General features: G+C 37.6%; 2 protein-coding genes across 5 annotated transcripts in view; both read left to right on the forward strand.

Moving 5' to 3' along the window:
• Window positions 1–14,529, forward strand: part of PITPNC1 (phosphatidylinositol transfer protein cytoplasmic 1) — a 72,909-nt gene extending 58,380 nt beyond the window's left edge. For 3 of the 4 annotated variants that reach the window (XM_019621732.1, XM_019621731.1, XM_019621733.2), the window contains 3 exons: window positions 2,944–3,099; window positions 3,670–3,733; window positions 10,098–14,529. In XM_019621732.1, coding sequence (XP_019477277.1) covers window positions 2,944–3,099; window positions 3,670–3,733; window positions 10,098–10,357 — 480 coding nt within the window. In that variant the 3' untranslated portion in view covers window positions 10,358–14,529. Of the gene's footprint in view, window positions 1–2,943; window positions 3,100–3,669; window positions 3,734–6,564; window positions 6,684–10,097 lie in introns of all 4 variants that reach the window. The other variant, XM_010721513.2, reaches the window with a different exon arrangement.
• An 863-nt stretch (window positions 14,530–15,392) lies between these two features.
• Window positions 15,393–16,233, forward strand: part of NOL11 (nucleolar protein 11) — a 13,673-nt gene continuing 12,832 nt past the window's right edge. The window contains exon 1 of the mRNA XM_010721677.3: window positions 15,393–15,431. Within this exon, the coding sequence (XP_010719979.1) occupies window positions 15,393–15,431 (39 nt within the window). The remainder of the gene's footprint in view (window positions 15,432–16,233) is intronic.

The raw sequence follows: 16,233 nt of genomic DNA on the forward strand, positions 1-16,233 counted from the left end.
TTAGAAGAAGAAGAAGAAAGGTTTCTTTGCTGTAAATTTTAATCTAACACTTCAAAGCAATGAGTTAGGCACATAAAATCATTCTGGGTCCAAGTTCTCACTGATTTCAATGAGATCAGATACTGAACATCATAAGGTCACATCAAAGGTCTCTGTGGCTTGGGATGTGCCTAGTGTCCAATAGCAGAGGTCTGGGAAAGGTATAAATATAAGTAAACATGCAGAAATTCTTCCCCTAAATACTTTCTTGTATGAACCACAGCATGAGAAATTTCTGGGCCAGAATTTGTGTCTTTCTAAAATACTCTGAGACTTCTTTTAAGCACTTAATTTTTCAGCATCTGGGTTAAAAGGCCAATTGTGTTAGTTTTACCCACAATGAGTCTCCTCTGTAAAATAACTGTGTCTTTTGAACAAATGGCCAAGAAATCAAACTCTGCAGTTCCCTCTGCTTACTGTGGCCATGTATCTCACACTGTACTACTCAGCCTGTACCATCCTTACGTGCAGCTCCACTGAATCGAGTTCACCTGGGCAAGCACTCAGTGAAATCTTTAACATCTTAGACTTTCATACAACAGTCTGGAAATCTATTTCTGTGAATTCTTTTTTTTTTTTTCCTTCTGGCTTCTGTTCATCTGTTTGCAGTTTTTTAGTACCAATATCTAAATGTTTTCTGAAAGACAGGAATTTCCATTAAAGCTATTAGATACAAGTTGTCCAGACTGTCCATCGTTGCCTGCCTCTTCGCCTGAAACTGTCCAGCCAATTTGTGACTGTACATCATGTCCTTCTAGAAAAATGAACATGATTAAGGGAAGTAAAGGTGCCATCTCTGTGCACTCTTAAAAGGATTTGGAACTAGAAGTGATATCGTGGATGGACTGCATTGCAGTAATTGGATTGTTTGGAGATCACCAACCTAAGAAGGATTTCCATTATGAATCCACTTCTCAGCTGTGTTAGCTTTATAAAAAGAAAGAAAAACAAAATATTCCTTTTTTTGTACCCACCAGAGGGTGTTTGCAGTTGAACAAGATACAGGTCTTGTGCACAGCTTAGCAGTCGCGTGGGGTAGCTGTTCATTATTGAGCTTTTATTATAAATTTTGAAAAATTGTTATTGACTCAAATTCATTACTTTAATCCCTTTGGACTGTGCTGAAGTTATTCCATTACGGCTCTGGTTATCATAGAAGGGTTACAGAGTATCCCTGCATAACACTCAGTGTTATTAAAAGGTGTATCCAAAGTGCTTAATCAGTAAAATGGCGTCATCACTGCAGTACTGCGTGTATGTAAGAAACTGCAGATCCTTCCGTGTATTTCCTTTTGATTTTCCTTTTTATAAAGAAATGCCTATTTTACTCTGTAATATTTAGCAGAAATATTTAAAATGACACTTTTGTAATCTATTTCTTTATTCATGGAACCATTTAGAAGAATTTTGCATCTTAGTTCTTCCCTTTTTATTTTTCCTTTCTGTTATTATTACTATATTGCTTGCTTCAGGCAGTAATCAGCTATAAAACAGCCCTTTCAACCAGAAAATATCTAGATCAATCTGAGGTCAAGCTTTATTGAGTGAGAAGAATGGCAGCAGCATGTGACTATGAGTTGTGATATACAGAGGTATGTTGCTATGATATATGATGACGCTGAACTATTTTTTATGGTAATTTAACATTGAAGCCCTATTAGAGTTCAAGTTTAAAGTTTCAATTTAGAAAAGAATGTGTCAGCAATAAAACCAATGTCTTTCACAGAGAAAGAAGCCTGTCACCTCATTAGAACTTCGTAGAGGAGCTTTAATGACTGAGCTGCAGTTTCTGGAGTAGAACAGAAGCTAACTGTGCACACTATTAAAAAGGAGTGGTGCTGGTTGATGTGTAAGATCAAACTGCATGGAAGTTTTTTTTTGGTTCTCCCTATTACCTTCCATTGAGCACATCACTTAAGTACACACTTAAATAATTGCTTTTCTAGCAAAGCATGAATGTAAAAGGTTTTCTCAGGTCTCAGCTTTGGGCAGGACAACACAGATAAGTACTGGTGCTTATTCTCAATGACACATTTTAGAAGCTGCACTATAAATTTACAGAAACTTCACTGCCTTCAAGTTCTTCTGAAAATCAATATTTATGTGTACGTTATTTCAGTTTTCAAACTTTAGGTAGCAGGAATGGACATAAGGTGAAGTGCAGTGGAATCATACGGATATGGAAAACAGCATTTTCATAGTAAAAGCTTTATCCTGTCTGAATAAAAGCAAGCCTTACTGAACTGCTATCCTTACTAGTTGCTTGTTTGATTCTTGTCTCAGTATTGTAATTTCAACACCAATTTGTATGATTTTGCAGTTAGTTAAAGAGAGACAGTGTTGAAATTTGGTCTACGGTGTTTTGTCCAAACATACTGTATCTCAGCTGTAAATAGAAGTAGCTAAATTGGAGGAGTTTTGTGCTTGACCGGTCATCTGGATTTGCAGTATCACTTAAAACTGCAAACAGGTCTTATCAGCCATGGTCCTGTCCTGTTGATGTGTCAAAGCTTAAACTAGACATGATTTCATGAAGACAAGTCGCACTGGGGGAGCAGTGTTGAAACAGGTTCTAAAGAAGTAGCATTGTTTCCAAAGGCCATAAATAACACCGGGAGTGCATTGCTTTGGAATGACTTGCAAGAACATGTTTTCCTATAGCAGAAGATGAGATCAAATGAGCTTCAAAATATCTTCCAAGAGTGCCATCGATTTACTGGCTGTTGGATTAAAGAAAGGATTTGATTTTATTATATCCTCGTGCTTATTTAAGTCAATTTTATATTACCTTGTCACTATGTTTATTAGCGTATTTTCATATTTTATCTTATCAAAACACTTCAGCAGCCTGACAAACAGGGCTTACTCTCCAGGATCTCTGAATGTGTTTTCTTTGTTTTGCAGGATCCTAAATATTTCAAGTCACAGAAGACTGGGAGAGGCCAGTTAAAAGAAGGCTGGAGAGAGACCCATCAGCCCATTATGTGTTCCTACAAACTTGTGACTGTGAAATTTGAAGTTTGGGGACTTCAAACCAGGGTAGAACAATTTGTACACAAGGTGAGTGAAACGGGAGCTATTTCTTATCCTTCACCTAAGCAGAACTCGAGTACTGTCCTGCTCAGGAATATGACTGTGTCTCTGCTGGAAGCAGCAAGCTCAGCTGGATCTTTTTCAGGGTCTGAAAGTAGAGCCGAAGTGTTCATCTCTGGGTAGAAACTTGACAAAGCCTGAAGTTGCTCAGGTCTAAGGCTGAGAAAAACTATCACTAATGCTTTCAGTGCTGTGATCAATTTGAGCTCAGGTATTTGTAAGTATGATCGAGTAACATTCAAGTAGCAATGATGGACAGTGTTTGTCTTATAAACAGGTGGTGGGAGAGTTTTCCAGTCAGTCTAGTAAAAAAAAATAAAGAATTCATTAATAGCATGGCAGCCAAATTGTAATATTTTTCCTTCCACGCATTTAAAGAATTAACATGAAAAAGGTTCCAGTTTATTTGCCCAAAAATTATGGTATTCTGTGCATAGCAAGTGGCTTCCCATGCTTTGATATCCATGCTGATGTGATTCAGTGTTGGCAAAATGATCCATTTTTGCAAAGGTATTTAACTTTTTCCTTGTTTCACAGGTGGTCAGAGATATACTCCTGATTGGTCACCGACAGGCTTTTGCCTGGGTTGATGAGTGGTATGGTAAGTATTTTGCAAATTAAATCCACTTGAAAGGGTGAGTGAGAATCTTATCACAATTAAAAGCAGATTTCCATTTGTTTTCATAGGCCATCAGGTCCCATCATAAGTTGTTCATGTAAGAACTTGAAGTAATTTCAGTTTTGCTGGTACATACAGGGCTCATTGGCAGCAGGTTCTTTGTTAACAGGAGTAGGTTGTATGTTATGACAGCCACTAGGCATCATACAGAATGCTGCTATAGCCCATGCAACTCAGAATAAAGACATCAGTCCAGTCATCCTGCACTGTAGGCAGGTAGAATCTCTTGCTTCTGGCAGGATTTATCTATATGGAGAGCTGCTTGCAGATTTTATTAAAGCTTTTTAATTATTTCCTTACTCAAACTCCTAGGGCCTCTTATCCAACGCAACTTCAGCTTTTTAGGAAAGTTTTAAATTAATATGTACTGCAGTAAAGAGAATATAGAACTCTAACGTCCTTTGTGAAAAATAAATATAAATGTAAAATCACAAGGATTGGTTCAACAGCAGCTGTTTGTGAAAACTGAATCCATGCACAGCTGTAGGAATGGATGTTGTCTGTAGTAGAGTAATTCCAGATATCAGAACAGATAACTCTATTACATACGTTGATGGGGCTTGTCCTTTGTACATGTATTCCAGTAAGATGTAGCCATAATCATACGTATTTCTGTAACTCAAAACATCCCTCTTAGTATGTGATAGTTATTTGGGAATATGTTTAGAAAGCTTATTTAAGCCCTCCATAAGCTTCTGGAAATGATTTTGAGCCATTCATGTGTAAGAATGTTTCTGAGTTCGGATGAAAGTCAGAACAGTGTCATTCTGTATTTACAACAACCAGTTACCCCAGTTGGTGTAAGCACGGAGTCTCCAGTGACTTTATAAACCTACAGAAACACATCTTTTGAAATTATAGAATTAATTGCTTATGATTTTAGTGCTTACTTCTCAGGTTATGTACAAAACATAAAAAATCTGGACTAACTAAAACAGATATGAATTTAGTTCAGGTAATTCTGTGCTGTCTGCAGCCTTTATGCACTGCACTGTCAGAGGCGTAACTCTGCCCTTACACCTCTTCACATTAAGAATAATAGGTGGTGAGAATTGCTGACTAGAAACCTAGTATTTCTTTACCCAAAATAAGTGAGGTCCAATTTATATGCAACCAGTGCAATTTAATACATTTGATGTGTGAAATTTTTGTGATACTGTTCTTGACATGTTTATTTGTATGGAAAGAAATTTTCAAATATATCATTTTTAAAGAGTCTGTGTGCCTTCAATGTGTCTACTATTGTATTTTTTAAATTAAAGTTTGAGGAAGACTGAGATGATGTAAGTCTGCTAAATCAAGAAACTAGTGTATTAAATTCAGTTTTCAAACATAGTATGTTACTGATATTACTGATTGATTACTCTTTCTGCTACCCTAAGCATGAATGTGTTCTGTAATTAAATTTACTACATTGCTTGCAGCTTTATTATTAAAAAAATCTATTTTCAGAATGCTGCTTACTACTAAAAAGCATGTTCTCCGCTTGGCAAAATGCACTTTAGTGTGTTATTTACATGGCTTATAAGCTTGTCTTTTGTTATAGGCAATAGTAAAACCAATAGGTTAAAAAAGTGTTAGTTAAGGGTATTTCTTGTTTTATTTTGTTCAAAATTTTAGATTTCATTTTCAGTGATAAATGTATTACAGCATGCCATGGATATAACAGCTGAAGCTGTATCTTTAAAAGCTATCTCATAAAATACACCAAGACCTTCATATCACATATCAAGAAGTGGTGTGATATAAAAATTTACAGATCCAGGAGGTGACACAGAATGAACTGAGAAAAATGATAGCCTTGAGAAGAAAAGCATGGTGTACGTTACCAAATTGGTATGCATTTCTGAGTAGGCTATGCTAATAAAGTGGTATTTTAATGTGATTTATAAAAGATTGATGGCTAGTTTCATGAAGCTCTGAAATTATCAAATAATAGTAAAGAATGGATCGATACTCTGACAGCTTTCATGTTCATTTACACCTTACTCAGAAGTAGAACACTGAGAAGAGTGAGGCCAAAAGTCAGCTAACTGGATCCTGTGTTTTTCCTAACAGTGTGATTTATGACATAGCAAGCTGAGTTACATAGCAAGCATTCAAGGCACTGCTCACTAGTTAGACAACATGAGGCATGCCTAGACAGAGGCAAATGATCCTAGAATTAGGGCTATTTGTAAAGTACATCTAACTTTTAGATCGTGCTAAATGCCTTGAGATTACAAAATTATTAATATATTCATTATTTATCCACTTATTAATGTGATTAAGTATTAGCTCCTAAAATCTGAGTTGATTTGTGTTCTAACAGTGTAAGTATTTGCTGGTTTTAAGATATACTTGCAATCATAATATAGAATATTGTAGAAAGTTCCTACAAAGGTAAGTAAATCTTTATAATTCTTCTATCCTTTATTGCAAGGGATCTTCTAAAAAGATTTTAGAAGATCTTGGCTTTTACCAAGGCCTGCACTTGAATACTTTTTGCCTACCTTACATTACACAGATTCTCCCAAACAATTTCCACTCCTTCCTGTTCTCTGGCTCCCTTTGACTTAACCTTCTTATACCTTCCTTGGCTGATCTAACTACCTTTATGAGTCAAATTTCATAAAGCTAGTTGCTCCATGCTTTTATTTTTTAGATCTCTTTTGGTTTCTGCTGAAAGACTGTATTCCTTGCACCTTCTTCTTAAAAGATTAAGTTTGCATTTGAATCAGTGGAAAATGCCAACAATTTTGAACTTTTTACAGATATGACTATGGATGATGTTCGAGAATACGAGAAAAATATGCATGAAAAAACCAACATTAAAGTTTGCAACCAACATTCATCTACTGTGGATGAAATAGAGAGCCATGCCAAAGCAAGAGTATGTCAATTTTTAAAACATATTGCCCATCCTCAACTGATAGATGCACAGAGATCAGAGAATAGCAGCCAGCTGATCTTGCTGATCAGTCAGTGGAATTTCTGGGAGATTTTGCTTCAATAAGAATAGCATTTTACTCCCTTTACTCCCTGGAGTGCAATCATACCTTTCTTTTGCACTGTAAATGGCCACTGAAGAAAAGGGTGGGTTTGGGCTCATATGCACCTCCTTATCTTCAGAGAAAACAAGATTATCCAATCTCACTTGGATACGTAAGAGGTTATTAAATATCCATTTTGCATTCTACCACCTGAATAGTTAAAAATGCAAAAGTTCAGAGTGCTTCAGTCAAAAAGCCAGGAACGTGGAGAGTGGAAAGAGTCTGTGAGACTGGTAAAATTTTTTGGTTGACTGGGAAAGAAAGTGAATGACTCATTGACTTACTAATTTTACTGTCATCACTAACCAGCTACCAACAAGGTTAGAGGAAGTACTTTCAGAAGTGTATACCAGCAGTCTGCGGAGAAGTGCAGATTTCTGTGTAGGTGCTCTGATTCAGATTATGGAAACTGTAAGAAGCTGGGTTTCTAATTTAGGTACTTCAAACAGATGCCTAAAACTGAAAAACATTCGTATCTGCAAATAGAAAAGATGTGGTAATATTTGCTTCTAAACATATTATTCTTTTGTTTCTACTGACTGAGCTGTAGAACACAGCCATGGTTTTACTCAAGTAACAAGTGTGGGGCAATGCCTGGTGTCCTAAATCCTTGTTCTTAGTAAGAACTCTCACCAGCCTGATACGAGGTTACCTACAGCATAGACCGAGTCAGATTTGACTTTGGCTCTATGCTGCAGCATTTGGGTTTGAAGGAAATTTGCCATTCTGAGTTCCCATGTAGCCAAATTACCACGGAGGTCAGGACAGAATTAGTCATTAATGAAAAAAGAGACAGCAGGTGCATTTCCCACAGTCTGAACCTTTTTAGCTCAGGGTAAGTACTTGTTTTGCTTGAGTGTAAATCAGAACAGAGGTGATTTTGAAGTGAGTAAAGAGAGCTAAAAAGTGACGTTTAGCTGAAGGGACAAAGAGCATTTCATATCTGAATTTAAAATTGACAGTCTTGGAGAATATTTTGTATTAAGACTTCCATCAGTCTTCACTTAAATGGACAGTAAACTGGTAAGTCTTCCTGTCTTGTTTCACTCTGATTCATACGAGATAAGCTTTATTTTGTAGAGAACTCCTCAATCAAAAAGATCTGAGATAAATGCATGGTCTTCCTTCGATGTCAGAGTATTTTCAAACAGTTTGGGTTCAGAAAGACTACACTCTGTTACAGAACAAAATGCAATGAAATCAGCAAAACAGGTTCAAATCTGTCTCAAAGACAAGTAGGTACAGTTCCTCTGAGACCATCTGTTTATTTCCACCACTTATCTCAGATTTGAAAATTGCTTACCCCTCACCCCTGATAAGTGGCACAGCTCTGTAGGCTGAAAGGGTCCTTGAAGTGTAGTCTGCATCAAAGTGCGAAGGCAGCTGGCAACTTCTGTGTTCTGTGTATTTCGTATGCTGTAATACAACATAAAGCTGCTTCTATGTAACATTTACAGCTAAGGCTACAGATGCCTGCAGCTGGATAATATTAAAAAGTATCAATGTACTGAAAAGATAGGATTTTGTCATACATATGGTAAGCACTATTGCCAGTCCCATGTCTCAGACATCCGAATGTGCCAGAATCTTATGTTGATTAAAAAGCCATTATTTATATTTCTGGTTTTGTTTTGTATTTATATTTCTGGTTTGTTTTGTTTTACTTCACAGAAAGCAAAGAATCTGTAAAATGGTTTACTGAAACCTGAATGGAACTGCCAAAGTGCAGTCTTGAAAAAAAAATGCCATATACCAGGGGATTTATATAGTCATAAAATTGGTAACAATGGAGAAGAAAGAAGAGAGAGTGGAAACAGAAATGACTTTTGTTGTTTGAATATGAAGTAGAAGTTATCCATATCCTAGCAAAGTCCCACATGATTTAGATCATAAGTTTCTTTCTTACCCTGAACATCACCTGACTCTGCTGTAGTAGTGACAGTGGGGCCAGGGAACAGCAGAACTGTCTGATACATATTCGAAAAAATAAACAGAATTATCAGCTGACTGTTTTTTTAATCACATCTCTCAAAGATTTATTGGGATTTATAGAATAATTGCACAGAGAGAACTCAGAAGAGATTTTATTGGACATCCTCTCAAGTGTTGTTTTTTTCCTCTTTGGTGGTAGTCAGCTATTTCAATTGGTATTTATCAGATATTGGGTTTTGCTCTGTTCTATTTGGGGTGGATTTGAATATGCTGGATTTCATTCTGTGAATCCTTCAAACACATATTTACTATAACGTTCTTTGAAAACCGTAAAATTTATTTCACTTGGCTTAGTGGACATCTTGCAAGTGGTACAGGCACGAAGCAGCAGGTTTCAAAAGTGCCTTCTGATGTTTTTGGTCAAATTACTTACCATTCATTTAGGATTTTATCAGAAAAACTTTTGCACAGCTCAGTTAAAATCACGGAATCATAGAGCAATTTAGGTTGGAAAAGACCTTTAGGATTATCAGACATTTATGCTGGATTCACTCTGCCCTCTTGTGGGTTTCTACAGCACTGTGACACATTTGTCACCTGGATGATAAGAATTTCACTCCTTTTAAAACATCCCATGGACCTTTTCTGTACAAAGTGTCCTTGACCTCTCATTCCATTTTGCCTCTATTTTCCAAGGTATTAAGCATTGGATTGTTGGAAAGCATGTTGTGACTGTATGAAGTCAGAGAGAATTCTTTAGGAATTTGTAGTAGGAAAGCATGATGTCCTCAGATATTTGTGTGCCACTGTAAGTAGAAGTCAATGGAAGCTGTGCAAGGGGAGAGAGAATTTTTCATCCCTTGATAATTATAGTGAGGAAACAAACCCATGTATCAGTTCATGCTCATAATCTAGGTGAAAAGAAAAAGAAAAGAAAAAAAACTATCAGTTCTGTTTGTAGTTCTGAAGAATTCTACCTGCTGACTCTGTATCTAAACGTATTTTTAATTGCCTGTGAAATATCTTGATTTTTCCAGCAATTAACGAGGTAGTTCTCTTAGTTCAGTTTAGACCCAGATGCAGACAGACCCATTAATACGTGCTTAATGTGCTCAGCTTCTTTTATTTTACATTGTCCATTTATTGTACTCCAATCAAGGCATTAAAATAGGAAGGAATTCTTACAAGACATTTAGTGATATGACTGACAAGCAGACTTCTGTGATGTAAAATTTGGATTGAGGTGGTTTAACTGAGTTAATGAAATTGTCATTCAAAATGATTCTGACATGCCCTTTATCTTTTTTTCCTTCTTGTTGAAGACATGACGATGGATGAAGTCCGAGAGTTTGAACGAGCAACTCAGGAAGCTACCAACAAGAAAATTGGCATTTTCCCACCCGAAATATCTATCTCTAACATTTCCATGCCTTCTTCAACCCGCAGTGCTCCATCTAGTGCTCCATCAACTCCTCTCTCTACAGATGCTCCTGACTTCCTAACAGTACCCAAAGACCGGCCTCGGAAGAAGTCTGCACCAGAAACCCTCACTCTTCCAGATCCAGAGAAAAAGAAAAATTAAATTAACCCAGCATGATTCCTCCAGATAAGCCATGGCTACCACAGCAAGAGTAACATATTGTAGTTTCTAGGAAGATCATGGTGGTTGGTTGGTTGTTGATGTTTGGATATTTTTGCTTAAAATAATTTTACTGTTGTGGAAAGACTGTTTCTTTCCTCAGACTTGATCCTCGTAATCTTCAGAGAAGTGCATGCAAGAGAACATAGTTTGTATATCTAAAGTAGTGTTCCAAGCCATATGGTCCATCTTACTGACATACAATGAAGTCATCTGAGGGGAACTCTGTAAAAGAAAATCTTTCTGTAGCAGTATCTCTATGTACAAATCCACATCTAGGTCATAGCATTTATATTTAGGAATAGGTATTTAGTAAAGCTGCCAAGGACTTCTGAGGCAAATCTGTGCCAACCAGAATGCAGGGTTAATAGGAAAAAAGCTCCCTTTTTCTTCTTTTTTTAACTGATTTTAAAATCCTTCCTGTTCTCAGGCTTCCCGTGTGTATTCATAAACCTTTGACCTGCAACTCATTGTACTTGAACACCAATAACAATCACTCAGAATCATATCGTGCTTAATATGACTCAGGATTTGGGGCGTAGCTAACAAAAATGAAACTTTTCAAACCTAAAATATCACTGTATGAAGCCCCAATTGTAATTAATTATACTGACTTTGAGGCCATTTAAGTATTTCTATCTTGCACAGAATTTGTAAAAGAAACCACCTATTTCTTGTAGATAATGTATTTTAATAGCTCTCCCCTGTCCTTTTGTGATAAAACTTAAGTTCATATTGGTGTTCGTCAATGGTGTTCTATGTACAAGATTGGGGGGAAAAAGCAGCTAAATTGAGCCAGTTGAGAAGGAAAACCAATGAATTCTGTCTTGTCCACTCTGGAAGAAGAGTGGTAGTTACCCTGTAAGACCTTGAATGTAAAGGAAAGAAAATATGAGACTCTTTTTTCTTTCCTGCCTCTCATCTTTCCTGAACAGCACAATCTCTACTGTCAGAAGGCTGGCTCTAGGCTTTACCAGTGTCTCTAGGGAAAGGGTGAAAAAAATCAGTCACTTGAAAAAGCAAATTAATCTTGGGGCTTCTCAGTCCCACATAGGGTGGCATTAAGGAAACAGCAGTGCTCCTCCTGGTCTGCACGTGAAATCACTCTTCAATCTCAGGAATTAAAATACAGAAAGGATGCTTCCCAGCATGGAAGTGTAGATTGTAGGGGGAGAGAAATTAATTTCAGAAGTGTTCTCTTCCTTCATTTTTTATCAAAAAGTAAACTCAGTGAGAAACCTTCCTTCTGGCCCCCCATTTGGGGTACTTTGTTCTCTTTCAGACTAATTGCTATTTAATTAATGTTGTCAGTATCTATCTCAATTGGTAGCTGTAGTAGGCATTAAATAAGCTGGTGTTCTATTCCCAGTGAATGATAGCTGTTACCTGAATCATAGATCAAAGTGAGTAGTGTTTTGTACCGCTGGTGGTGATGTACATGGATGCAAACAAGTCCTCCAGAGCTGAACTATCACTGAATATTGAACAATCAGTTTGGGGATGGCCTTTTACCTCTACAGGAAGTTTGTGCCATCTTCTCTGCACAACGCTATGATTTGACTGGCTTAAATGCACTGAACTTCTCAATGGCTGTAGATCCAATAGAAGTTATGTTGAATGTGTGGTATTTTTAGAATAGTTGTAGAGCAGGGAAGGTGATTCTGCTGTCAACCTGCACTGAAAACAAGTGTATATTTGTTTGATAGTTTAAACCCTGTACCTAGCAAAATCTAGAAGCTCATTGTAGGTTAGCTATGATCTGACTTCATGTATTTTCCCACTTACTGTCCATGTTTTACGTTGTTTCCCAGAGGTTGTAATTCTGTGTAGTTAGTAAACTAGCAGGTGATGATTTTTTGTTTGAAAAATGCTACTGTTATGCTGCAAACAAAACTCTCCTTCATTAGTAAATGATTTCATCTTAAAATTGTGAAAAATAATAATGACTATAACTGGTCTAATCTTTTTTTTTTTAATTTAGTAGTATGATTGAAACATTGGCTGACAAGGGAAACTCTTGAAAAGATAAAGCATTGATTATTGGTTTTGATTTCCTAAATTTAACATATTGAAACAGCTTAGGTCACCTCTGCCTATTGATAGTCTTATTTTTTAAAGAATTTGTTGTTTGCCCAAGAAGAAATTGCCCAGCTCTAGTCATTATTTCCTTGTGCTTATGTGTTACTGTTTCTATATCAGTTTTGGTATCTGGGTTTGATGCAGATTATTAGACCAAAGCAGTCATATCTTTGCTTGTATTTAACTGATTCGTTCCAATGCCACGTGGATATGTAGATTATCGTATCATGTAGGATTTGGAGATGAGACATGTACTACTAACTACTAACATGCCTGAATAGGACACAACTTACTAGCTGCATGACAAATACTGTAGGAGAAAGATGCTGATCATGTTATGGACAAAATGCCAGACTGCTTAGTGCTGTGCCTCCGCCTGCATGTGCTGCTGCCAGAGCTCCAGCACCACGCAGAACTGCTCTAGAGGAGTGCCAGATTTATTGACCAAACAGCCTGAATTCACTGCTGGCCAGAATGAGGTTCATGATTATCCACATTACCTCCTTTTTGCTCTCTAATGAAGGCAAATAAAAAGATGTAGAGAGTCTCATTGCTTTGGGTAAGAAATATCCCAGGCTTTCCATTGCCTGTGCTTGTAACCTCTGCTGTGTTCTGCTTTGTTTTCCCCATCAGCCAGCAATTAGCCAGTTTGCCCAGAAGAATTTTAAATATCATCTCTTTTCCTGTGTGTGGTTGTTGTTGTTTTTTTACATTTTTATTAGGATAACGTTTTCCCAGCAAATATTCCCAGCAAACACAAAATCACAAAAAAAATTAAATGGAAAGGAAGGTCAGAATATTTCAGTAACATCTTGAGGCAGAGGTTGTTTCCTTTACTGATTTTATCGCAGTGCTTTCTCTTGTACTTTCAAACTTTTTAATGAAGAGAAAAAAGGTATTTTGCAGGTGTTACCGCTTCTTTTGCAACAGGAAATCGCGTGGTTAGTGAATGTGTTCTTAAGAGTATGTTGGCACCCAGCAAAGTTGAAGAGGCACAGTAGCTGTGTTCCTATTCTCTGAAGAATTACATGATACAGCTCTGCTAGGACAGGAAGTTTTCAGTAAGGACAATACAGTCCGGAGCAAATAATGTGATTGTTTGGGTTTCTATCAAAGCCTTCTCCCAGCTTTGCTCATATTTCATCGAGAGCAATTAAAACAACAGTTCGTTGTGGTCTTTAGAACAGTAGGTCTCCTAATAAGTTCAAAAAGGAGGTACCTGTAAAGACGGTGAGGAGCAGCACATTCCTGAAACATGCTGAATGGGATTTCTTATGAATGTAGTTGTAAATGACTGGATAAATCCTGTGGAAAGAAACTATTTGACCTTATTCTTTGGCTTTTTTGATTATTCTGGAAGGTGATTTTGTCACATCTAGTAGCCAATTTGCATTAATTGCTGCTGTAGAGAATTTGAAACAGAAATGTTTGTTCCTTGACTTTTATTTTGTAACAAGACTGCTGAATTTGTTAAAACTGCTTTGAAGCTTGCTGCACTGTAACTTCAGAACAATGTGTGAAATATGCCAAACGAGTGTGCTTTTTAAGAGTTAGTGAGCAAAGTAAGAGAGAATTCATGATCTTATTGATAGGAGCTTTTCTGTTTCCATTGTTTGGACATTGTTTATATGTGCAAGTTAAAATTGCTAAGTAAGTCTAACAATGTTTTGCTTTAAAAATGAACAGCATGATCATTGAATTACAATCTCCTGTAGTCTTATGGTGTCACTTTAAGAAGTTCCATTGTTTTATTTCGTTTCTGTGGTAATTCCCTGTGACTCTGAATGTCTGGTAATTCATTTCTTTTATTTAGAACTATGATAGCTACATTAGGCAATACATTACTACCATCAGAGAAGGACCAAGTCTCGAATTGCTCTGCATGTTAAATAATGCAAGGCTAAGCAGGAGAATTTGATTGTCATATTTTTCATCCATTTCACTTAGTTTCTGACTTTTCCAAGTTATTTATTATTTTTAATATTGTATTTTTCCTCGTGTTTTGTTGTAAATAAACTGCCAACAACTATTCTTTACAAGTGTGGCTGTTGTCTTTTACACAATATTCTCTGGCAAAGAACATGGATATTTCTACCACCAGCTTTACAAGTCAGTTCCTCAAAGTAAATAGCACAACGAATTGGCATCGTAAGGGAAATTTAAACCACTTTCCTGCATCTCCTAGATTTTGTTGCTCCTCCACTTTCAGGGTGAATGTCCTGTCAGTCTCATCTTAGCCCATTCATTTGTAAAAGGCCACTTGGTTGATAAGCTTTCATTAGGGAGTAATTTCTAATTCTCATTGGTGTATTTTACAGTGCTGTGGTGAATACAGGGAAAGAGAACAGGAAGCCTTTCAAAAGACAGAAGTCCTCTATCACTTACCTTCAAGCCATTTCCTTTGTCGACATAAATTTCATGTGTAAAATTATTCTTTAAGTTTTCAACTAAAGGCTTCCTCAATACACATCAAGTTTTCTCTGCCCCAAGGGAAGTGACTTATTTGCTTATTCATATAGAAATGTTTCACAATACTGTAGAAGTGGAAATAAGGAGAATCTGTGTAAAAACATGTAAGGTAGAAATCACAGAGTGTACCTTTCAACCTATTAGGTTGCCACAGCTGCTTTGGGAGTCACCACTGCATGCAGCAGAGGGTGCCACAAGGAGCTGGCATCCTGGGAGCTCCCACCAGCCCCACACTGCAGCTGGGAAACCACGAGTGCCATGTCCCAGCCAAGGAGTGCCTGAAGCAGTTCTCTGACTCCCATGACCAGCTGAAGAAATGCAGCCACAGGAATGCAGTAATGATGTCAGTAATGACCCATAAAGCCAGAAGGAAATAAACACACCTGGCATGGAAACACGGCTGTCATGCACAGGTGCAGCAGTCGATGGGATGGAAACATCCGGGTACAATCTAACACTGAATGGTTTGGTAACAGCAGGCTGGGGCCGTGCCTGCACACAGCTTTGGTTCTGGCTCTACTTTTGTCCCCTAAGTGTGCTTGTGACCATTCTCCACTAGACAAGGCAGAGCTGGCCTCCATGGCAGAGGTCTGTCTGCAGCACAGCCTCAAAAAGTGGTGCTCACAGCACGTGGCCTCTGACAGCAGGCGGCAGCTGGGACCTGCGCTGGGTGTTGGTTGTCTTGCCTTTTTTTGGTTGGGTTTTACATGTTGGGTTTGTGTTGCTAGGGCTTTCACAATTTGCACATAAACAAAAAAAGCTTAATGCACACATATACATCAGAGATCAGCCAAAACCTGGAGCTGATCCTTGCTCAGGTTGTGTTAGTTTGTACTCCTCAGAAGGAATGCATTCATTACAAAACTTCTATAATGCGACATTTCCTACAGCAGAAGTACCTTTAATTAAACCAGCAGCACTTCTGGATGCAGAACCATGGAAGCCTTTTGTTGAACACCTATGTACATCTCTGCAGCACCACGAAGCCCTCACACATCACACTGGGATGTTTGGGATTAATATCACACATGAAATACATTGGAAACAGCCGAATAAATAAAATCCTAAATGTTCTTAATTGTCCACTTTGAAATGGCATAGTGAAAATTATCAGCTCTTCTTTTTTTTTATAATACTTAAAACCCGCAGCGTTGTTTCCATTCATACTGAACGCCGCCTCGCCCGCAGCTCCGCGGTAGGGGCACAGCTCCGTTCCCAACTCCGCAGAGCGGAACTTCCCGAGCGGCCTCGTCCATTTCCGCCGCCGTCTC

The sequence above is a fragment of the Meleagris gallopavo genome, chromosome 20 (genome assembly GCF_000146605.3).
Source record: "Meleagris gallopavo isolate NT-WF06-2002-E0010 breed Aviagen turkey brand Nicholas breeding stock chromosome 20, Turkey_5.1, whole genome shotgun sequence".
In the NCBI taxonomy this organism is placed as follows: Eukaryota; Metazoa; Chordata; class Aves; order Galliformes; family Phasianidae; genus Meleagris; species Meleagris gallopavo.